General features: G+C 49.9%; 1 protein-coding gene across 5 annotated transcripts in view; it reads left to right on the top strand.

The window, feature by feature from the left end:
* The window catches only part of PAX2 (paired box 2), a 79,815-nt gene extending 61,313 nt beyond the window's left edge, over positions 1-18,502 (top strand). For 2 of the 5 annotated variants that reach the window (XM_033131428.1, XM_033131427.1), the window contains 3 exons: positions 13,285-13,386; positions 15,584-15,670; positions 16,181-18,461. In XM_033131428.1, the coding sequence (XP_032987319.1) occupies positions 13,285-13,386; positions 15,584-15,670; positions 16,181-16,302 (311 nt within the window). In that variant the 3' untranslated portion in view covers positions 16,303-18,461. Of the gene's footprint in view, positions 1-13,284; positions 13,387-15,583; positions 15,671-16,161 lie in introns of all 5 variants that reach the window. The other 3 variants (XM_033131430.1, XM_033131431.1, XM_033131429.1) reach the window with 3 other exon arrangements.
* Positions 18,503-21,985: the final 3,483 nt, after the last annotated feature.

The following is a 21,985-nucleotide window of genomic DNA, read 5'->3' as shown; positions in this document are numbered from 1 at the left end:
GGCCTTGCTTCTGACCTGTCTGATCTGGGTATAGCTCAGGTCTGAGGTAGATGCAAGTGGCCACCTGGGGTCTTTGGAGAGCCCTGCTGTTAGCTTTCCCAGAATCTTCTTAAGGAGTGTCCTGATACAACTGTTTCTGGCTTGGACACAGTAGAGCTCTTTGGCTAGACAATCAGAGGTTGAGTTCTGGAAGTGTCAGAGAACTGGATGGACCAGTTCTGGGAATGACAACCTTAGCTGGATCAGGACACAGACTATTATCAACTGGCCCTCGGCATGAGCCCACTTTAGCCCACCTTGGAAGCTCTCTGAGTGTTCTGACCCAAAGCAGAGAGATGGCCTAGGCCAGGCTACCTTTCTCCTGACCTGCTGAGAGTGACAGTGGTCTCTTCCTAAAGAGAGCCCAGGAGGCTTTTCTCTAATCCCAGCTGTCCGTCCCTGGGTCCAGTCCAGAAGGCAGGCAGGGGCTTCCTGGGGTTAAGAGATGGAACTTTGGGGCAGAGCTTCTGCTGCAGGAGAACTTGGCCTGGTGCAGAAAAGTCCTTCCACCTTGCGCCTCCCCCGCCCGCCTCCCCCCCATGGCCCTGGAACGGTCCCAGCTCAGCCTGGGAACATCTCCGGCTGATCCATCTGGATCCAAGTGTGAGAAAAGTTCATTTCAGACCCAGCTTGACATTCCCAGGTGGCAAGTTAGCACTAACATCTCAATCTGTATGCGACATTTCAATCAAGCGAGGAGTAACAAAAGCAGAACCATTAACATTCGGAGCTGTTCACCAGTGGTAATGACGGGGAAACTCGCTCAGAAACTGGAAATTACCAAAAAAGAGAGAAGTGTGTGGAGAGGTGGGGGAGGGGAGGTGGGGGGCGGGAGCACAAAATGATTTTTCTACACTTAGGCCAAGATCCAATGTTTGGATGAATGGTGCCATTACTCGAGAAAGGGCTGCTCATTCTTAAAATGTTTTTGCCGGCAATTAAACGGCTGCAGTTATTGATCTTTGTTGATTTTATGTCCTCCTAATTTGCATAATCTATTAAAGATGAATGATTCATGATGTGTTTATTATGGGGACAAACAGAATTTGCTGGAGGTACTGTCAAGGTGAGAAAGGGGGCAGTGCCCAGAGACTTCATGGGCCATCTCAGGAGTGGGGCCAGCATGTTGGCCTTCAGGCCAGGGCTTTTGGGGAGCAGTGAACAGTGATGCAAGGAGAACAGACGCAAGAGTTCTTCTAGAAAGATGTGGGCATCTGTGAGAATCAGGCTCTAAGCATGGCTGCCGTGTGCTAGAGGCTTTTGGTGTATTTGTAGAAATTTCCCACAAAGATTCTTAAAAAGGTGATTTTGTTGGAAAATAGGAAGGGCTTTGCTAGAGGAAAAACCAGGAGGGCCCTTTCAGGTAGATGATACTGGCCAGGTGGGTACTCCAAGTGAGAGGGCAAGGGGGTCATTCTGTGCCCACAGCCTGGCTTAGGTGTACCCAGGGGTTCAAAGAGCCCTCTTCATCCCCTACATTTCAGGCACCCAGCTTATCCTCTTCTCTGGGGACAGGCAGCTGAGGTTGCAAACCTCCAGGGATGAGTCCTGAGGAAACCAGCCCAGGAATGCCCTAGCCTAACTTGAAGAGCTGACCTTATTGATATTCCTGCCATCTCCTGGCACTAGAGGCTGATTTCAAACTTCACCAGCCACTTGATACATCTGTTCCACAAGGTCAAGACTGAGAGGAGAGAGGAGCTTGGACTATTGTGTGGAGGGGAGTGTGGGGCCCAGTGGGCCAGGACATAGCTAATCACATTGCAAGCAAGGGTGGCTGCCAGAGGCTGGGGCTCGGCCGATAGCCTCCTCTCTGCACCTTCCATCATGGAACCAAGGAGAGAGACCGATTTTTCTGGGTAGTGTTTGCAAGTTCTGCCGAGATTTTAATTTCACTGCATCACAACTCAGCAAGCTGCCAAGTCAAGCTGGTTATTTAAATTTATCACCCACTTTCCCTTCCGCCGCTGGGCTGCTCTAGCTCAGCGGCGTCCCTTCTCTCCAGCCCACTGCTCTAGGCTGCTGGTCTGGAACGGAGCCGAGTCGCTCCTAAGTGATAAGGAAAACGGGACCAGTTAGATGAGAGAGTGGGTTGGTGGCACTCTGGCCCCAGGCTTCCTCAGGTTGGCTGGCTGTGGCTGCTACCTTCCAGCAACTTCTTGCCCTTCCAAAGGACCCCACAGGGGGCCTCCCTCAAGCCCTCAGTAGTCCAGGCCGCTGGGTCAGGGCCTCGTCAGCAAGTTAGTGCTTTCATTCCTTCAAGTCTCCCATCACTGGTAGAAAAGGGCCCCTCTTCCCCACGACCTCCTCCCCTCAGCCCCTCCCTTCTTATGTCTGGCCAGGTCTGCAGCCATGGAAGAACATAAGGGGACGCTGGCAGTAATGTTGCTCTGGGAGGAGAAGATGAGTAGTAGTTGCAGGATTCCCAAAGTCCCCTGGAGATGTTTTGGAGCATTTAGAGAGTCCCCTGACCTGGTGAAAGTCCACCTTAAAGGTGAGAGCAGGTTCCCTACCTGGAGCCTGAATGGAGTGCGATGATGCTGGAAGAAGTCAGACAGTGTGCAGAGGCTCTCTGGGCTCACTCCAGAAGCAGAGGAATACACCAGCCCCCAGAGCCACGCCAAACAGGCTTCCCTGGCCTCGAGCGGGCATCTCTGCCACACACTGGGAGCGCTTCATGCAAGTGCAGCTCTTGCCACCCTCACTTTAGTCCCAGACAGGTAATGGAGGAATGAAATTGAGGTCCAGAAACAAGGCAGATCAAACTCACCAAAACATAGCTGTGTAAAATATAACAAGAATTGTTAATACACAAATAAACCTCATTCTCTGGTGCCAGAAATAGAGGGAAACTCCAAGCCAGAGTGTGTGAGAGACTGCTGGGGTCACGCTGAAGGTAAACCCTAACGGGGGGAGGCTGAGGTTGGAACCCACCAGATAGGAGACATGACTTTGGGCCCAAGAGAAGCAGGAAGCTAGAATAGAGTACTACCTTTCATAAAGCCAGGAACAGAGCAGGACAACTATTCATGAAAGGGACACACAACAAACTCATCCCAGTGGCCCAGGGAAACAAGTGAGGGGTGGGGGGAATCTCCATGAGAAATGGGGACTCCAACCCTGACCCTGGTTCAGAGTCCAAATTTATACCAGGAATATATGACAGGAACTCCCAGCCGAGAACTTACATAAAAATGTGTCCAGGATAGTAATCCACTCAGAAACCCCAGCAGGAAGAAGAGCAGACCTTCTCTGCAGAGACATCCCATAATCCAGGGCACTGGGACTCCCACAGGGGGAAAAAAATCCACTACTAAAGATGAGCTCACTATAAAAAATTACGCACCTCATATGAACACAAACTGTCATGAGGGAGAGTTGGCAGAAGTAATAAATAGGACAATTAACACCCCCAAGAACTGGAGATCATAGAACAATCCAAAAGCAACTATAAAAGATGCATGTTTAATATTCTAAACAAGATAAGAGAGAAGTATAGTTTTGCATTTATCACAGATCCAGACCCCACAGCCCCTTCCCTACCACGGCTCAGCAAATTGTAAGATAATGGAGATAATAAAGGGTAAAGAATGAAGACCATACCTATGGCTTATTGTTTTGGGGTTCTGGAGCCATGGAAAGAGAGAAGCCTCAGGCAGCCCTGAAAGTAGAGCCTGTCCCTGCGTTTCCAAGCTCCCAGATGGTTAAGTCTCAGTAGAGAATCTTCCCTTTACCTTGGAAAAATGTCAGAACATTGGAGAACTATGACAAGGGCGATTCATTCCTCCCAGCGAGGAGGGGGTGGTGGTTAAAAAATAAAAAGCCTTGTTAGCTTCTCCACCCTGGTGGAGAGAAGGTGGTTTTATTCAAAAGCTTGGGAGAAACTTCTCTTGATGCCTAGACACTGCAGCTCTGAAGGAACCGATAGCTAAGAACAAGAAGAAGATGTGCATGCTGCCCAAGAGGGATGCATCCAGGACAGGGAGAGGGAGCCGAAGATGCTGGTTTCCTGGAAGCTGGCAGATTTGAGCAGAGATGGGGGTGCCAGTAAGGCAAAGTTCTAAAAAAGCAACGGGCTGCCCCGCCACCCCACCCCTCGGGCCTGGAGGGAGGCCAGGGAGAGCCGTGTGGGCTCAGCTTCTGAGAAAGGATTGCAAACCCTTAGAAGCTCAGACTCCTTGCCCACATCTGGGATGGTCAGAGAAGTGGCCTTTTAGCAGATAGCGGTGTGGACCCCGGGAAGCCCTCCTACTACTCAGGGAGTCCTGAGGACCTGCAGGAACTGCTTCTTTCCTGTAGTTAACAACCCCCTTCCAATGCGACTGCATTTCCCTCCATAAAACAAACAGCTTAGCCCTTGGCCAGCCCCTGGGGGAGGAGAGGGCAATAAAAGCTGAGAAATGTTTCTGAAGGAGGCTGGGAGTCTCCTAGCCTTGTCTGTCGGCTCAAAGCCTCTGATTAGCTAGAGGAATTTAGGGCACAGACATCAGATTTTCTCTCCAACCTTGAAAGGAGAAGACTAGGGCAACATCGACATGCTGCAAGTCAGAGAGCCTTTTACTGTGGAGGCTGAACCAAGCCCGAGGGCTTCTCCTCAGCACCCCCAGGCCCTACACCCTTCATGTGAGCTGAGAAGGCCCCATGGAAAGAGTTAGCTTCTTCCCCAAATCCCTGAGGCCTCCAGTCACATCCCCCAGGACCTCCAGCCACCAGACCTCAGTTCTGATTTAATTATGGGGGCATTTCCATAGCAATGAGACATTGACAGATAAGGCGAGGGCCCTGGGCCTGCAGCCTAGGGAATCGTTGGATCAGGGCTCTTTCTCGTCCTCCTTTACCCCATCCAGCTCTAGAGAGAAAGGATATTGAAAAGAAGAGGCATTCATCTACTCCAGGACTGGGAGAATCAGGTCAAATTAGAGCAGAATAAAAGCTGTACCACCTCACTCTCCAGCCACAATCCCACGCCCATGTCTGTGCCCACCAGCCCTCCCAGGGGTGATCTGCTGCCCTCCACAGCAGGGTGCCTTGGGCAGAAGCACCTGGGGTGCTAATGGAGCTGCAGAGGGGAGGAGAGTCCCTGGGGAAGATGAAGAAGGTATGGATGGTTCCCAGGCATCTTAGCAAAGATGTAATTCTATGGTCTTTCTAAGCTGAGTTCAAATTTGACCCATTGCCCCGGGCCTTTATTCTTGACTCCTCCCTTCATCTTTTCCCTGCATCCAGGAGACCCACAGCTGAGCACGCTCTCTGGTCTCTGCTTGGCCCTCCACAGCCTGGTCTCACCAATTCATTTGGAGATCAGAGAGAGGCCGGTTTGAATCTTAGTGACAATATTTTCAAGAAATCAATGATCTGTATTTCAAGCGCATGTAGTAGCCAACTCTGGCTAACAAAGGGTTGCCTAGTAGAAAACACTGGGCACTGCTTTCATGATTACCCAGGTTATAAGGAACATTTTGGTTGCTGTAGATGTTTAGAGATGCTTGGTTTGTCCCAAAAAAGAGTCCTCCAAAGGGGGGAATACCCCAGCCCTAAGCTTGTTTGCTCCCTTATTTGGCACTTTCTACGAAGTAAAGTTCGGCTAAGTAAAAGTAAAGTCAGTCAACCTAACCTTTTCTGAATGACCAGAAATTGTAAATAATGGTATCCCATTGAATGTTACAGGTATGTATTGGGACCAAGGGCTCAGAAATGTCCAGGTGGCCTCAAAGCCACCTAGGCAAGACCTGAAAGCTTGTTTCCCCCAGAGAGCCAGCCCCCCACACACACACACACACAGGTGACAGGAAGACCCTCGTACTCCCTCCCCAGGGTGATCAGAATCTTGCCTTCCCTCCCATTAGCTGTAGCCTCAGGACAAACATGCCAGCACTTTTTCAGCCCTGAGCTTTGGAAGGCAGGCCCTGCCACTATTGTTACTTCTAAGAAGGCTTTGAGCGCTTTCAGCCTGGAATCCCCCCCTCTCCTCTCTGGTGGCGGAGGGGCTGGCAGGCAGGGAGGGAGGAAATCCTGGGCAGGCTCAGAGAGCAGCCTAATGCTCCAGCAGCTTAAGTGGCCGTTTTCCTTGGGATTAGGGTTTCACTTACACAGAGCGCCTGAAAAACGCTGCGCTTTCAGAAGGATTAGAGCTGACAATTCAGTGCTCTCCGAGAACAAAATAAAGCCAGAGAGGAACTGGAGAGCTGGAGTACCGGGAGACTGTGCAAACAGGCTTAACCTCTGCCCACCCAGCACGAGGGCCTGTCTTACTCTGAGCCCATCAGTGAGCCGGAGCCCAGCCTCCAGAGTGCCAGCAGCTGCCCAACTCCAATCTTCACTTATGGTTTGCTAATGGAGCCAGAGAAGGCAGCGTGGGGAAGTGAAAAGAAGAGAGGGCTAGGATGTCTTCCTCTCTCTGAGCCTCAGTTTCCTCCTCTGTAAACTGAGGAAGTTGAACTAGAAGATAACCAAATTCCCTATCAGCCCTCTGAAAACATGATTCTCCCCAGTACTCCCTAGCCGTATTTCAGGACCCTGAGGCTGCAGCTCCATCCGTGGTCCAGCCGCGTTAGAATTGGAAGTCTTCTCTTGTGGGGCCCTAGGTCAGCAGACTACCATGGCCCAGATGAAGGCTGTGTGTTGTGAGAAGGGACGCAACAGTGTAACTGGTTGTGTCCAGCTGGTTGGCTGTGGAGGTGCAGACCTCACGAGACCACACAGATCTGGGCGGCATCTCTGCCTAGGACATACCAGGGACTAGATGAAAGGGCCAACTGTCAGTGGGAAGCAAGATCAGCTAGGAGAGCAGCCACAGCCCCCTCTGCTGGAGCCCAGAGAAGGCAAACCTCAGGATGAGAAGCTGGGGCCAAGACGGGCCTAAGGCTGGGGGCCCTCACACAGGTACCTCCGCCTTAGAGTAGGTACCTTGGGGAGGATTTGGAAACCTGAGGAATAAGAAACAGAATGAAACATGCAAAAGAACTCTTCCCCTCTCCTTTTAAAGCATTGCTTACAGATTTCAAGTGTGTTACTTTAGGTTATTATGTAACTTGGATTGGTCATAAAGTGATCATAATTAGTACAGTAAATGTAAGCATACAGTATATTTAGGCAGTGATTACAAATTTAATAACTGTGTATTCTTTGGAAGTAGTATATAAATGCTTGTGTCAAATGCAGCCACAGACCGCCAACCTTGAAGCAATCTAATGTCTTCATTTTCGCTACCTTATGAGAAGCAGCAAACTTGAGGGTAGGATAGTAAAACAAGAGTTATGTTTTCTGGCCTTAGGGTCCTCCACAGTGTCAAGTGGATACCGAAAGCACTCATTTTCAGAGAAAGATGCTGAGGAAAAGCATCTCTAAACTCATTGAATATAACTTTTGCTGTATAAATCTATGTCTAATAAGTCTTGTCGTCTGAGCCATCACTGAGCCAAAGCATCTCTGCTGCTTTGGCGGCTTCTTTTTTATTATTTCCTTGGTCTTCTGAATGTTGACATTTTCCTGACTTGAGGTAAGCCGCTCTGCACTTTCACATGTTATTTTGCTAGTCTTTGTATGACCTTATTTATTGGTACAATTCAAGTGGTCTCAAACAAATCAGTGTCTTTCTTAGGCCAAAGAACAGAGGTTCTTTTTGCTTTTTATATAAACAGTGCTTATTAATCTTTGGGTCATGAATACTTTTGAGAATATGATGAAAGCCATCTAGATGTTATTTATGTGTGTACCCATAACATTTTATGTATGGTTTTATATGGACTCCCTGAAGCACATCTGTGGAGTCCTACAGGACCAGTGAACCCCATTTTAAACCTCTTGCAGTAGAAAATGGAAGAAACTGAAACATGCAAGAAACAAGAAAGTACAAGATGTTCTGTTATAGGGAGGGATTCGCTTAGCTTAGACCAAGGGCACTTTCCTGGACCAAATACCTATCTATTTTCTGGGTCTACAGTATTTGAGAATGTCATTCTAGAATTACCCAAGTATACTGCTTGTTCTGTAGTCCAGGTTCTGCCATCTACTAGCTGTGAAATCTTGGACATAATACTTAGTTAGCCCCTCTGAGTTTCAATTTCTCATCTATAAAACGGTGATTAAAAACAGATCCACATCATAGGCTGAGATGAGGATTAAATGAGCTAACACATAGAAAATATTTAGGACAGTGCCTACCATATAGTAGGTGCTAGCTACTCTAGGTGCAAGCAGAAACACAACTTTATCATTGATTCTTAGACCTGACAAAAATAGCGTAAATTATCTGGTGACTGAAATTTTCCAATTTCTTAATAGTCTTTCCCTTTGCTTTTCTCTGTACTTGTAAGAGGGTACTTAGATTCTCCAGAACAGTTGATTCGATCTGGCCCATTTGGTAAGGAATGTCTGACAAAAGTGCACTGTCTGATTCAGATGTAGTGATTGCTGTAGAAATTGGCTTTAGAATCTTCAGGGACTTCTGCAGTTGAACTGAGAAGATATCCTCATCAAGTACAGTGCGTCTAACACTTCTGGGTACTTTAAGATTCTCAGCTACTACTGTGTCTTGAAGAGCCTCTTTGTTTTTCAGAAAACTCTCAAAGGAGATTAATACTCCACCCCATGGAGTTTTACTACAGACTTTTGGTGTCGGAATTTTATTCTTTGTATCCTGTTTTTCTTGCCTCGTCTTAACGATGGCAGTGACAATATGAGATGTTGCTTGTTGAATGACTTATTTTCCTTTTCTTTGGCTCTTTTGGCAAGTACCTGGCTTTGTGTTATCATTAAAAGGCAGTGTGGCATAGACGTAGCTTCAAACTTTGGCTGTATCATTTACTAGTTCTGTAGCCATAGGAAGGTCATTAGGGCTTTCCGTGCCTCCACTTTCTCAACTTCAAAAGCAAGTTAGGCTGATCATTTCAAAGGCCCTTCCACTTTTGTAAACTTTGTAACCTTAGGAAGCAAGTATCCAACATGAAATGCCCATCTTCTTGTAATATGTGGGGTTTTATCCATTTGTGATTCTTGGTGCTGTTTTCATGTTAGTGGCGTTGTCAGTGAGCAAAGCAAATACTTTAGCGCTTCCTATCTCATGTCGGATGGCACATATTTTATAACTGGTGTATTCTGCTGGATAGCTGTTTTCTTCTCTTTCTGCACTTTTGCTTTTTTTAAGGACGTGGCTGTGCTTACAGTTTTAGAGATCGTGTCCGCTCCCATGTCCATCTGTCTATAGTAATGCAAGGCCCAGTGCTCTGTCGATTCTTCCGTGCACAGATTCCATTATCCATTCATATTCTCTCACTAAAAGAGGCTTGCTCAAAGAATGCTGCCGGGCAAATGGTATGATGGTCTTAGTAATTTGAAAACTTCCTGCAGTATGTGTTTTCCATTATTGACAATGGTGTTCTAGAAGAATATATGACTCTGGCAAGAGTTTGGTCAATTTTTTTCCTGCTCATCAGGTGTCACCTGTGTACTAATGAAGCCATTGAGAGTGCTTTGTATGCAGTGGCTTGCACCTTTGTTGGCTTAGGGGTCTTGAACAGACACCTCTTTGTGGTGATACTCGTGTTCCAGAATCTGCAGCAGCAGAAGCACAGCCATATGAGTAGCTGAATATTAGGAAGCTTGCAAGCTTTTTCCTCACCATGGGTCTCTTCTCTCACATTTTAAAAATGTCTGGTAGCCACCAATATGTTGTCTGTATCTATGAGTTTGTTTTTGTTTTGTTCTGTTCATTGTTTCTTTTCTTTTTTAAAAAAAATATTCCATATATGAGTGAAATCATACAGTTTGTCTTTCTCTGTCTGATTTATTTCACTTAGCATAATACCCTCAAGGTCCATCCACGTTGTTGCAAATGGCAGTGTTTCATCTTTTTATGGCTGCGTGGTATTCCATTATATATATAATAACACATCTTTACCCATTTATTAGTTGATGAGCACTTAGGATGTTTCCATACCTTGGCTATTTTAAATAATACTGCAATGAACAGAGGTTCATATATCTTTTTGAATTAGTGTTTTCATATTTTTTGGATAAATACAGATATCAAATTATAATGTCGTACACCTGAAACTTACATAATGTTATAAACCAATGTTACCTTCATAAAAAAAATCCATAGAATTTGGAAATGTGTCTTTCAATTAACAATTCTGTGGGTGACTTTCAGCATGCAAATTTTCTATAAGTTGGACTTACCATTTTGCAAGAGGAAAAGCAAGTGAAAATAAACATTGCAGTAGGTGTACCTCCAGGTTACCTGGAAACACCTTTCCAGTCATCCAGCCTTTCTTCCTTTCCCCTGAAGCTAGTTGGAGGATTGTGTGACAAAACCTTAGATTACAAGGAATTCATGTGTGACAGGTTGTGGAAACCATGCAGCTGAAAATCAGAATTCAGATGCATTTAAATTCCTATTTATTAAGAAAGAAGCATTTTCCTGGCTGCTTTGTAGATACTAAGATCGCGGGACCAAGTAGAACTGGGTTTCTATGTCTTTCTAATTTCAAAACTTCTACATCCTCCCTAACTCTCCTGTCATGGGCCTTTTTTTTTTTTTAACCAGTAAGTGCCATATTATTAACCTCTCTAGGAATTGATAGACATTGCTGTCCTCGTCCACTTCATGTCTACTCCTGTGAGAGGTGGTCAAAAGGAGTGTACCTTTTATTGATAATAGAAGTAATGAAAGAAAACCCACAAACCCAGCAAACACAGATTCTTCTGTCTCTCTGTGATTTCTTGTTTACAGGTCTACTCTGTTGTTTATTCTTGAGTTTTAAAATGTAAGATATTAGCTATATCAGATAAATGTAGAGGAAAATCATTTTATTGAATGATAAAGCTAAGTCACACGATGAGTCCCTCACTGTAAATCTTTCATGATCCTATAAAAATTCATAATCCATTATCCATTGTTCAAATTATTTTTAGAGAAAAAGATTCAAACATTTACATTTTGCCCCAGCCTTTATCACTTCAAAGGAGACCAACACATAGGAAACAATTAAAAAACAATATAACCCACCTGGAGTTGGCTATAAAAGCAACGGTGATAGAAAATTAAGTAACAAGTATTTATTTAGCATCTATCATATTCTCAACTGTGCAAGATAATACAGAAGACAGGGTCCTGCCCTCGGTTTGATTCTGATCTATTTGAGGAAGCAAGCCATGATATGAAACAACAGGGCTGGTCCATTATGAAATATAATGACGTGGTAAACCATGGAGCAGAGATACTACAGAAATTTAGAAGAGAAACTTCTCTGATAAGTAGAATAGTAGGGGTTGTAAGACTTCAGCTGGAAGGAGAGGGAAACTATGAGTAAGAAGATGAAAACTATATGGCAAAAGCACAGAGGTTTCACAGTGCACAAGCCAGTGAAAACAGTCAAACTAAACCAGGGTGGGTGCAAATCAGAACTGAGAAAGCTGGGTGGGGAAGAGTACCTGGGAGGTTGTAAAAGCCTGGCAGAGTTTAGATTCAAACTATAGCCTACAGAGAATCAATGATGGTTTTTACAAGGCAAGTGATGTGATGAGAGCAAGGTTTCACGAGGACTAGCCAAGCAGTCCCATTTGGGCGACACCAGAGGGGGAAGAATGTGGAGACACACTATACAAGCAAGAAAACTGTTGTGAGAAACTGAGGGCAGGTCTTAGGAGCTGAGCTATGGATGTGGTAGAGGAAATGAGAAGGGACAGACGTGACAGACATTGCTAAGAGGAATTGGCCACACTTGGTGACTGACTTCATACAGAGGGGGAGGAAAAAGGCTGTCAAGAGCGGACTCCAATATTTTTGGTCTGATGGTTTTCAAGTGGGTCATCAGTAGAACTGATTGTGGGGAAGATGAATCAGCTTTTATTCCTGTCAGGTTTGAGGTGACAGTGGGACACCTAATGAAAATGTTCAGCAGGCAACTGGAAATACAGAAATCGGAGCTGTATCTCTGTAGACTGAGGGAAGGAAGGATGAATCACTCAGATGTGTTACGGTGAGGGTGAGGAAACTCACATGTCTCAGAAAAGGAGGAGGTGAGGTCAATTTCAAGGGGGGAGTGGCAAGGACAGAGAGAGAGAGAGGTACCTTGGACTAGCCATCAGGAGGATGCGGATTAGTGTGATTGATAAAAAGAAACTGAACTGGGCCAGATATGCATAGTTGGATGGCTTCCTCCAGCCACACCTTGCCTTCCCAGATTTGGACAGAGGCACTAGAGTGGGAGAGTGGCACTGGCTGAAGAGGAGGATAAGAAGAATCTGGAGAGGATGAATGGGATCCAGGAGAGCATAAAGTAGTCTCTAGGGCATGGAAGTGGGGGAGAGGAAGGAGGGCAGATTATTGTCATTAGAGAATGGAGCATGCTAAAATGCAAAGGGAGGTGGTGACCCCTTCATGGTGATGGAGGGCGAAGGCAAGGAAGGGAGGCCACTCAGGTGTAGCTGTGTTCCAGAGGAGATGTGTATGGATTATGGGTGTTTCCCTAATATTGACTTGATTTGCCCTCCCTCCAGGCAACTAGGAAATCCCTGTCTCCCACCCTCCAGTCTCTATCTAGCTAATAGAGGCCTCCCAGGATAGAAGTCCAGCAGTTAGTGGGGGGAGCAGATTTTGCTCGTTGGAACTTGATCTGATCCACTTGCACTGTTGGCTCAAAAGCTCCTGATTCGCTTCAGGGGTGGTTTTCCATTTAAATGCCATAAACACTAACAGCAAAAAAGCCCACTGGCTGGCCCCCTGCTCTCCACACCTGCCAGGTCCAGCACCTGCAGCACCACTTGCAAAGGACAAGGAATACCCATCAGCCTTTGTGGATGGTGGTGGGGTGTCTTCCAAGCTGAAGGGAAAGATGGAGTGTTAGGGAGGGGGGAGGTGAGCAAGATATGGTAACAGAGGTCCATTTGGCTACTGGAGAGACCACAGCCAAATATCTTGCTGGAAAGGAGGAGTAAAACCAGGTCACCCCCTCTGGGTTTGGGTTACAAAGAGACACAAGCAAAGGCAAACACATATGCACATACTTGGACAGAGAGCTAGCAGAGCAGAGGTGCACACGCACAGCTATCATAGGACAGATATTTAGGTAACGAACTTAGATACTTGTAAAGGCACCTGGACCTGCTCATCATCCGCACCCCATGTGTCTGCACACAGCTCTTTCCTCTCTTAGGGGTTCTCTTTCCATGAAATAGCCTGCTGTGAGTAGAAGCAGCCCCCTCTCTTCTAGGCCTCACCCCTTCCCCTTTGTGTTTTTCCAGGTCGTGACATGGCGAGCACCACTCTGCCTGGTTACCCCCCTCACGTGCCCCCCACTGGCCAGGGAAGCTACCCCACCTCCACCCTGGCAGGAATGGTGCCTGGTAGGTGACAATGTTGCAGCTGCCTAATTTAGGTGGGGTAACGAAATTGTGGGTGAGCTGCTGAGTGATCTATAGTCTGAGGCTGGGGGTGCAAGGAGACCCAACATCCCTTCCCCCAAACCATTGCTATTCTATCCCTCTCCCTAAAGGCTGCAATAGGTCCCCTATCCTCCCTCATAAGCAACCCAGAGAGGGAGCTTGTGGAAGTGCCCCTATGTGCACCCCACTGTATTTCATGGCCCTTCCACAGAGTCCACCCATCCAAGCCTGTGCCCAGGGAGCTCTCAGCCTCAGCTCTGCCCTCAGTGCCCCAGCCCAACCCCAGCCAGCTGACACTGCTTGGAAGAAGTTGCCCTGGTTTCCATGGAAACTTGGAATCAAGAACCATTTCCAGGGGCATGTCAGTCACTCAGACAAAGCCTGGTCCACACCAACCCAGAGGGAAGACGAGTGTTGAGAACCCACCTCACCCCAGAGAGAGGAGAGAGCTAGTCCCTAAGGAAGAGGAACAGAGGAAGGCTATAGCAGGAACCAGAGAGGCTGACCTCAGAGAGATGAGATAGAGCACTCCCACATATCTTCAGAGGAAACAGGCTCTCCTTGCTCCACCCGGCGGTCTGAGAGGAGCTGGGTTGGGCTGTGTGGATCAGAGAGGCAGAGGCTGCATTTAGGCTCTGGTGATGGCAGCTGGAGCTTGTACTCTTCCCAAACCCTGGCTCCCAGAGTGGGAGCCAGACATGAAGCCAAAGAGAGTAGAAGCTCCTATTCACATAAACACCAAAAAAACCTCTTGTTTTAAAGACAGTGAGACTCATTGGGCCTATACCCACTCCTGCTGGCTGCCTTTTTGTGTGCCCCTTCCCTGAAGCTCAACTCTCATGGGGGGGTCATAGAAGAGGAGACTGGCCCCATTCCTGGACTGTCCAACTAGGGACAGCCCTGGGTAAACAGAGTTGGGGAAGAGAGCATGATAAAGAGGGCATTGCTGCAGGGTGTGGTAGAATAGGGGCTGAAGGGAGTTAGAGGAACTGGGTAAGGAGAGGTGAGGGTGAGGGGAGTCCTACCCAAATGTGGGGTAGAGGGAGTAGAAGTATTGGGGGCAAGAAGATTCTTCCAGGAAGGTCCTAGCAGTGAGCAGGTGGAGGCTGAAGAAGGTCTTAGAGAGGTGGGGGTGAGGGAGGGGGGAGTCTGCAAGGAGGTGGGGATGAGGGGAGCCGCAGAGAGCTCATGGTGGCAAGGGGGGAGTCGTTAAACAGAATCTAGTGCTGATGAGGAAATTACACTTGTTTCATTAGCGATGGGGAAGGAGATAGCTCAGTTCCTCTTGGTCACAGTTGAGCTCAGAAGCTCATTATCCTGCTGCACGCATGCTTTCCCTCCTCGTCAATAAACAGGCTTTCCAGTGGCTGCATCCCCCACCCCCACCCCAGCTCTCTCTCTGAGAGGGGCCCCTTCTCCTCTACTTAACCCGCGGTTAGGGATCACTGTAAACAGTCTGGGGTCATCACACAGGAGAAAGGGCGAGGGGGAAACCCGGAGGCCTGGCCTTTCTCCCGCGGAGGGAGTGAAGCCGCTTCCGACGGCTTCCAGCCCACGAGGCCCTTCTCTCACAGCTCGAGGACCAGCAGGCAGTCCACCTGCTCCCCGCCGCCTCCTTCCCCTGCTGCGAGGCCCAAGAATCGAATCTCTAGAGGGCAAGGCGGGAGAGGGTGTTTCCCAGCAGAGCCCCCACCCTTGTTTTGGCACCGTGCTGAGATGCTATTCTTAGGACTTTCTGGGACAAAGTGTCCCGAGGGCCTTTCTTTGCCACCCTCCCCTTCTTCCACCCCGTGGTGCTCTGGCTCCCAGAACCAGAATCTCCACTAAAAAGGCTCTGGCCCTCGAATGAAACGGGGCAGGGAGCCTAGACCTGAAACAAACCCTTCCTGGGTGGCCCAGAGCGCCTCCACAGGGGAGGTCCCGGCGGGCACTGCCCTGCAGTTGCCTCCATGCGGGGACGCGAGGCGCGTGGGTGTTTCCGCATCCGACCCCCCGCACACACACCACAGGCTCTCCCCACGTGGACTCAGTGGATTGCTCCACCTCCGCCCGGCCCGCAGCACCTGCACCTTGGATCCGGGGGTAGCCGCTGGTCAGGGGTGTCGGGTCTGTCCCAGTGTTGCTGGTGTCTGACCCGCACTCCCCTACCCTCTCGCAGGGAGCGAGTTCTCCGGCAACCCGTACAGCCACCCCCAGTACACCGCCTACAACGAGGCTTGGAGATTCAGCAACCCCGCCTTACTAAGTGAGTACGCCACCTGGCTGGCCCGCGGCTCAGCGCGTCCGCCCACCGGCGGGCTCCGCGGGGCTGCTTCCGGACACGTCCGGCTGGCTCCCCGCCATCCCACCTTTGGGTGCTGGCCGGGCAGGCTCGTTAGTGCATCACTGAGGGCCAGGATCCCTTGAGGATGCCCACGCCTCCCGCCCTTCCCTCCCCTCCCCTCCCCCCTCCCCACCCCTCCTCTCCTTTCCCTCTCAGCTCCCTGGAAGGCCCTGCGCCGCCCCCACCCTCCTGGGAGGTCCACAGTAGGGCTGCTGTGGTCGCTGATTGAGTCCCCCTCCCACCCAGTGATGCAGCTCTCCAGGAGACTAGCGACCTGCAGCCCAGCCAAAGCCTCCCTGCCGGGATCCCACCAGACCCCAGGCCCGGGAGGTCTTTGCTTTGCTTTTCTTTCCTTTTTTGTTCTCCTGTTTGTCCTCTCACCCAGCCCATTCTTCTCCTGTGTTAACTTCCAGGTTCCCCTTATTATTATAGTGCCGCCCCCCGGGGCTCCGCCCCTGCCGCTGCTGCCGCTGCCTATGACCGCCACTAGTTACCGCGGGGACCACATCAAGCTTCAGGCCGATAGCTTCGGCCTCCACATCGTCCCTGTCTGACCGCCCACCCCGGAGAGAGGGAGAACCGATGCGACGCGAAGCCTCTCGCCACCGCCCCAGCCCCATCCCCACCCAGGAAGCCTGCAGCCCTTCACAGTCACCCCATCGAAGACCGGACAGGACGAGTGGAGCCGCGGGCGGGACCCTCAGGCCTGGGCCCGCCGCCCCCAACCCCGCCCGCTGCCCATCCCCGCCTGCCTGGACTGCGCGGCGCAGCGAGGTGGGCCCGACCCAGCTCATCCGGCCTCGTCAGAGCCGGCCCGGAGCACCATCTACAACGTCGGACTCTGGCCAGGCCCGCTTCGCGCGGGACACGTTTCTGTGACACACAATCAGCGCGGACTGCAGCGCGGTCCAGGCCCGGAGCAGCCCACCTCCGACGCTCCTGCGCCAGGAGGCCTCGCTGAAGGGACTGGGCAAAGGGAATTAAAAGAACAAACCGATTTTCTGCAGAAGGAGTAAGAGCCTCCTGCCGAACCCTCGGGGAAAAGTCCTTACCCCGCGCCACTGGACTGCCACCACCTTCCGAGTGTGCCCAGCCCCAGGCAGGAGGTGGAATGGAATGGGGGCTGGGCTCTAGGGACAAAGGTTGGGTTTTTCAGGTCTTTCCAAGGTTGGGACCCGAGGCAAGGAGGCCCCAGCAGCCCGCAGCCACCGAACCCGACTCTTGGCTCTTCCCTTCTCCATCTGAACTGCCCAGGCACTTCCTTCTAGTGACCAGACTCTCAACCCCACCTTGCCCCTACCTCAGCGTCTCAACCATCTGCTGACCTCCCAGTCTCCCCTCATGCCGGTCCTTTTCCCATCGCTCTGCATCTCTCCTCCCTAACTCGCTGCCCAATCGGAGGCTGTCCGGTGCCTGCCGCAGGACCAGTTCCCACAGGCCATGAGGCACTGGTCTTCCCCAGCAGTTACTTGATGTCCCTCCCCCGACACAGACTCTCCATCTGCGGGTGGTAGGAGCAGGTTCTTTCTGAGCTGGCGTCTGAGCTGCGGCGGGGTGGAAGTGGAGGTCGCCCACTCCCCCCCAGCCTCCTCCTCCCGCAGAAACTGAACAGAACCGCAAAAAAGTCTACATTTATTTAATATGATGGTCTTTGCAAAAAGGAACAAACAAAAACCCAACAGGCTGCTGCTTTGTAGAAAGACGGTGTGTGTCGTGTGAAGGCGAACCCGTGTATATAACCCCGCCCCGTCCGCCCCGCCCTGCCCAGTAGAGTCCCCGCTGCCCGCCAGCCCTGCCTGTAGATGCGCCCCGCTGTCTGCTGTGAGAGTCGCCGCTCGCTGGGGGGGGAGGGGGGGACACAGCTATACACACACTAAAGCACAGCACGTCCTGGGGGAGGGTGGCATTTTTTATGTTACAAAAAAAATTACAAAAGAAATCTCTATGCAAAATGACGAACATGGTCCTGTGGACTCCTCTCGCCTCTGTTTTGTTAGCTATTTCTCTCTAATTCCGTGTTTTCGCTCTCTCCTCTGCATCTCTCTCTTGCGCATCTCTCCCCTCTCTCCATCTCTCTTTCCCCGTCTATCTCTGTGTCTCTCGGTCTTTGTCTCTCTGTCTCTGTCCCTCCCTCAGCCCTGCCCCGGCCGCCTTGCCCTCGCAGCCTAGATCAGAGGTGGCAGCTCCACCCCCGGGCTTGTCCCCTTGCGGCCGTGCCACGCGCGCCCTGGGCCGCCGGCGGCCGGGCAGCCCCGTCCCGTAGTTGCTCTCTCGGTAGCGGCGATGCGCCCTGCATGTCTCCTCACCCGTGGATCGTGACGACTCGAAATAACAGAAACAAACTCAATAAAAGTGAAAATAAATAAATAAAATAAAAATCCTTGAACAAATGCGAAAAGGCTTGGAGTCCTCGCCCAGATCTCTCTCCCCTTCGAGCCTTTTTATTTGAAAAGGAAAACGAGAAAAGAGAATAGTTTAAGGGAACTGTCGGCGCCCAGCCAGGCTCCAGTGGCCCGAGCTAGACGGCAGGGCGCCGAGGTTCGAACTCCGAGCGCCGGCCCATCCCAGCCTCGCAGGGCTGGAGGGTCAGAGTTCTCAGAGCCAGGACCCAGCGAACCCTCGAGAGAGCCCCTGACAGCTTTGGTCTCCTTGGCCACTTTGAGCGCGTCGGTTCGTTTTTATTCTTTTCTTTCTTTTTCTTTCTTTTTTTTTTGTGCACATGATAAATAAATAATAATAATAAATAATAAATAATAATAAATAATAATAATAATAAAAAAATTTTGTATGTCACTCCCCATGGCTCCAGGTTTGTCTCTCCCTGTCTCTGGGACAGGCCTCCCCTCACACTGGTCGATCCCAAAAAACCCCTTCAATGATCTTCCCAACTACTTTCCCACTGCGACCTCCATCCCACCCCTTTGCCAAGACCCTCTTGGGGGCAGCTGAAAGCAGGCAAGGTCGAGATGAGTGGGCTCTTTAGTAGCCACCCTCCCCCACCTGCCTCTCATTTGGGGCAACGAGCTTTCCAAAACTTCAGAGTAACTTCGAATTACGTGTCTATACCAGACCGATGGGTCGCCCTGCCTCTCCACCCGCACCCAGATTCAGGTTCAGGCTCTCGGAACGACTTCGGAGGCCCTCTCCGGGTAGGTGGGGGGTTGTTTGCTGTCCTGTCTCTTTCCTCCGCTCCCCGCGCAGCCGCAAGTTTATCCCCCAAGTCCGCATAGAGACTGCGGAGACCGCAAACGCTTGTCACAAGTTCCCTCGCCGCGCATATTGTTCCGGGCGCGGACGGTGCCCTGCCCCGCGGAGCCCCGGGGGGAACCTGCGGGTTCCCGAGACCTCGCGCGCCCCCTGTGTCTTGTGGAGTCCCGGGCCCGGGAAAGCAGCAGCTAGGATTGCTGGGTTTGGGTGTGTCCTGGAGAGGGAGAGCAGGAACCTGTCTTTGGGTCAGTCGGTGCTTCCGTTTCTACTGGTCCAAGGTAATATATGTCCCTGGGTGGTTCTGGGGGTGGGGAATTGGGGAACTGTTTGCTTTTTCAGACACTCTTACTGTTCTTGTGCCCACGTGTCCAGTGAAGAATTTTTGTATGTCCTCTGTCTCTGTTCCTGTTTGGGAGGGATGGAGTGATTGTCCAGGATTGTCCAGGCGGCATCTGAGATTCTTGGAAGGGGTCCCCTCTCTATCCCTTCACTTCCCAACTCCAGCCCTCCCCAAAAGGCCGCAGCCTCCACATGGTCTCTGCCCTTGGAGACTTTCCTTTTCTGCCCCTGGGAAAATTTCCCAGCTCATTTTCCAGCTCAGCCTCCTTCCACATGGAAGGCTCTTGACGCTCTGAGCTGTCAGGCATGGCTGGGGGAGAAGGGGGGGGCTGCAAACAGGACCTGCAGGCTGACTAAAGAGTGACCTTCTATGTTGGCTGGGGCCAGTCTGTCCCAGACACCTCCTTCCCACCAGGATCCCAGAGGCTTTTCTTTCCCCAAGCCTATTTGCCCAGCTTCACCCCCATCATGTCACTGCAGGAGGATACCAGCATCCCCAATGAATCAGCAAGCCCCTAGTGAAGCCCATCCCCTTCCTCCTTCTTCCCCACCTGTGTCCCCTCCCTATTCCCCATCTCACTAAATGACAGTCCCACCTTCAGCTTCCACCCTGCACAGTGCTCCCCCTCTTGAACATCAGTCTCCTACCATGTTTCCCTGAAAATAAGACCTAGCCAGCCAGACAATCAGCTCTAATGCATCTTTTGGAGCAAAAATTAATATAAGACGCAGTCTTATTTTACTATAAGGTCTTTATAATAATATAATATAATATAATTAATATAATATAATACCAGGTCTTATATTAATTTTTGCTCCAAAAGACACATTAGAGCTGATTGTCCGGCTAGATCTTGTTTTCAGGGAAACATGGTAGTAAAAAGAATTCCTAATGTGTACTCTCAGTATAATATTTATATATTTATTTATATAGTTAAATATTTACTTATTTAAAAATTGCATAAATGTGCTATTGAACTAACATATTATTAATTTTTAAGACATAAAATAGAAAAAGAATGAGATTGGAATGCATAAACATAGAAATTCTAATGTTCTCTTCTCATGCCTAAATGGATTATCTTGCCACCACCCCCAGAAGAGGTACACTCCCCTTTGGAGATCCTGCTCAGAACCCATCAAAACGCAGCATAGCAGAACATCTGACTATTGCCTCATGCCCAGGTATGTTCTTGGAAGTTGTCAGGGCACTGGGTTGGCCTAGTCAATGCTGCCTTCATCATATGTAGCAGGCTACTTGGCCCCATTGCCTGGCTTTGCCTCCAGGTGCCCCCAGACTGGGAGCATTGCTTTCCTCAATACATCAAATTGAGAGCCAGGGCCTCTCACCAGAGCTCCTCACCTTCTGTTCTGTTTCTGGTCTGATTTGGACAGCATAGGTCCCACTGTTGACAGTGACCACCTCTGTCCAGAAGCTTTCATGCTCTATCCTTCCTGGAGTGCTGGTTTCTGCTTGGAATTGGCTTGTTGTAGTCCTTGGCCAGTTGCCTGTTCTAACTGCAGTCCCATATACATACCCTAAACACAAATAAGGCCTGTTCTCCAGCTTCAGTGTTCTCCAGAAGTCACCTAATTCTGACTCTGCTAGTCCTGTCCCCACCCCACCCTCCACAGCTGGGGCACACCAAGTTTGACAGTTAGAAATAGGTGAAGAAAGGTTTCCTGGGTTGAAGGAACAGCAGGAACAAAGACATGGAGGCATGGAAATAGACCAGATAAAATGTGGCTAGAGCATCATGTGCCTGGGGAGAGACAGAGGGGTTAGGGGGAGGTAGCAGGAGATCAAGCTTAAAAGTAGTTGAGAGCCATGACAGCTGGAAATGTCAAAATGGTATTTATCAATTACACAGCTTCTTTTTTTTTTTTTTTTTAAAGATTTTATTGGGGAAGGGGAACAGGACTTTATTGGGGAACAGTGTGTACTTCCAGGACTTTTTTTTTTCCCAAGTCAAGTTGTTGTCCTTTCAATCCTAGTTGTGGAGGGTGCCGCTCAGCTTCAAGTTGTTGTCCTTTCAGTCTTAGTTGTGGAGGGCGCAGCTCAGCTCCAGGTCCAGTTGCCGTTGCTAGTTGCAGGGGGCGCTGCCCACCATCCCTTGCAGGAGTCGAGGAATCAAACCAGCAACCTTGTGGTTGAGAGGACGCGCTCCAACCAACTGAGCCATCCAGGAGCTCAGCAGCAGCTCAGCTCAAGGTGCCCTGTTCAATCTTAGTTGCAGGGGGCACAGCCCACCATTCCTTGCGAGACTCGAGGAATTGAACCAGCAACCTTGTGGTTGAGAGCCCACTGGCCCATGTGGGAATCGAACCGGCAGCCTTTGGAGTTAGGAGCATGGAGCTCTAACCGCCTGAGTCACTGGGCCGGCCACACACACACAGCTTCTTTAAGGAAGCTGTCCCACTCATAGCCCCTCCTGCCCATGTAACCACCACATTTATGCCAATGACTCCAAGCTGCGCCAATCAGCCCCCCTCTCTCAGGACACAGCACTAAGAAGTATGGAGAGAATGAGGCATTAACCATGGTAGGCAAAGCCCAATGGAGACCCTGAGGGGATTCCCCAGTTTTCCTCATCTCAGTCAAGGGCAGTCCCGTCTACCAGTCTCTGGACCCAAAACCCCAAATCTTCCTTGACTCCTCTTGTCTTTCCAATCCCACCTCTGATCCACCAG

Source organism: Rhinolophus ferrumequinum, chromosome 16 (genome assembly GCF_004115265.2).
Source record: "Rhinolophus ferrumequinum isolate MPI-CBG mRhiFer1 chromosome 16, mRhiFer1_v1.p, whole genome shotgun sequence".
NCBI classification, from domain to species: Eukaryota; Metazoa; Chordata; class Mammalia; order Chiroptera; family Rhinolophidae; genus Rhinolophus; species Rhinolophus ferrumequinum.
Note: the sequence above shows the minus strand (reverse complement) of the source record. Positions and strands in the feature narration are given on the sequence as shown.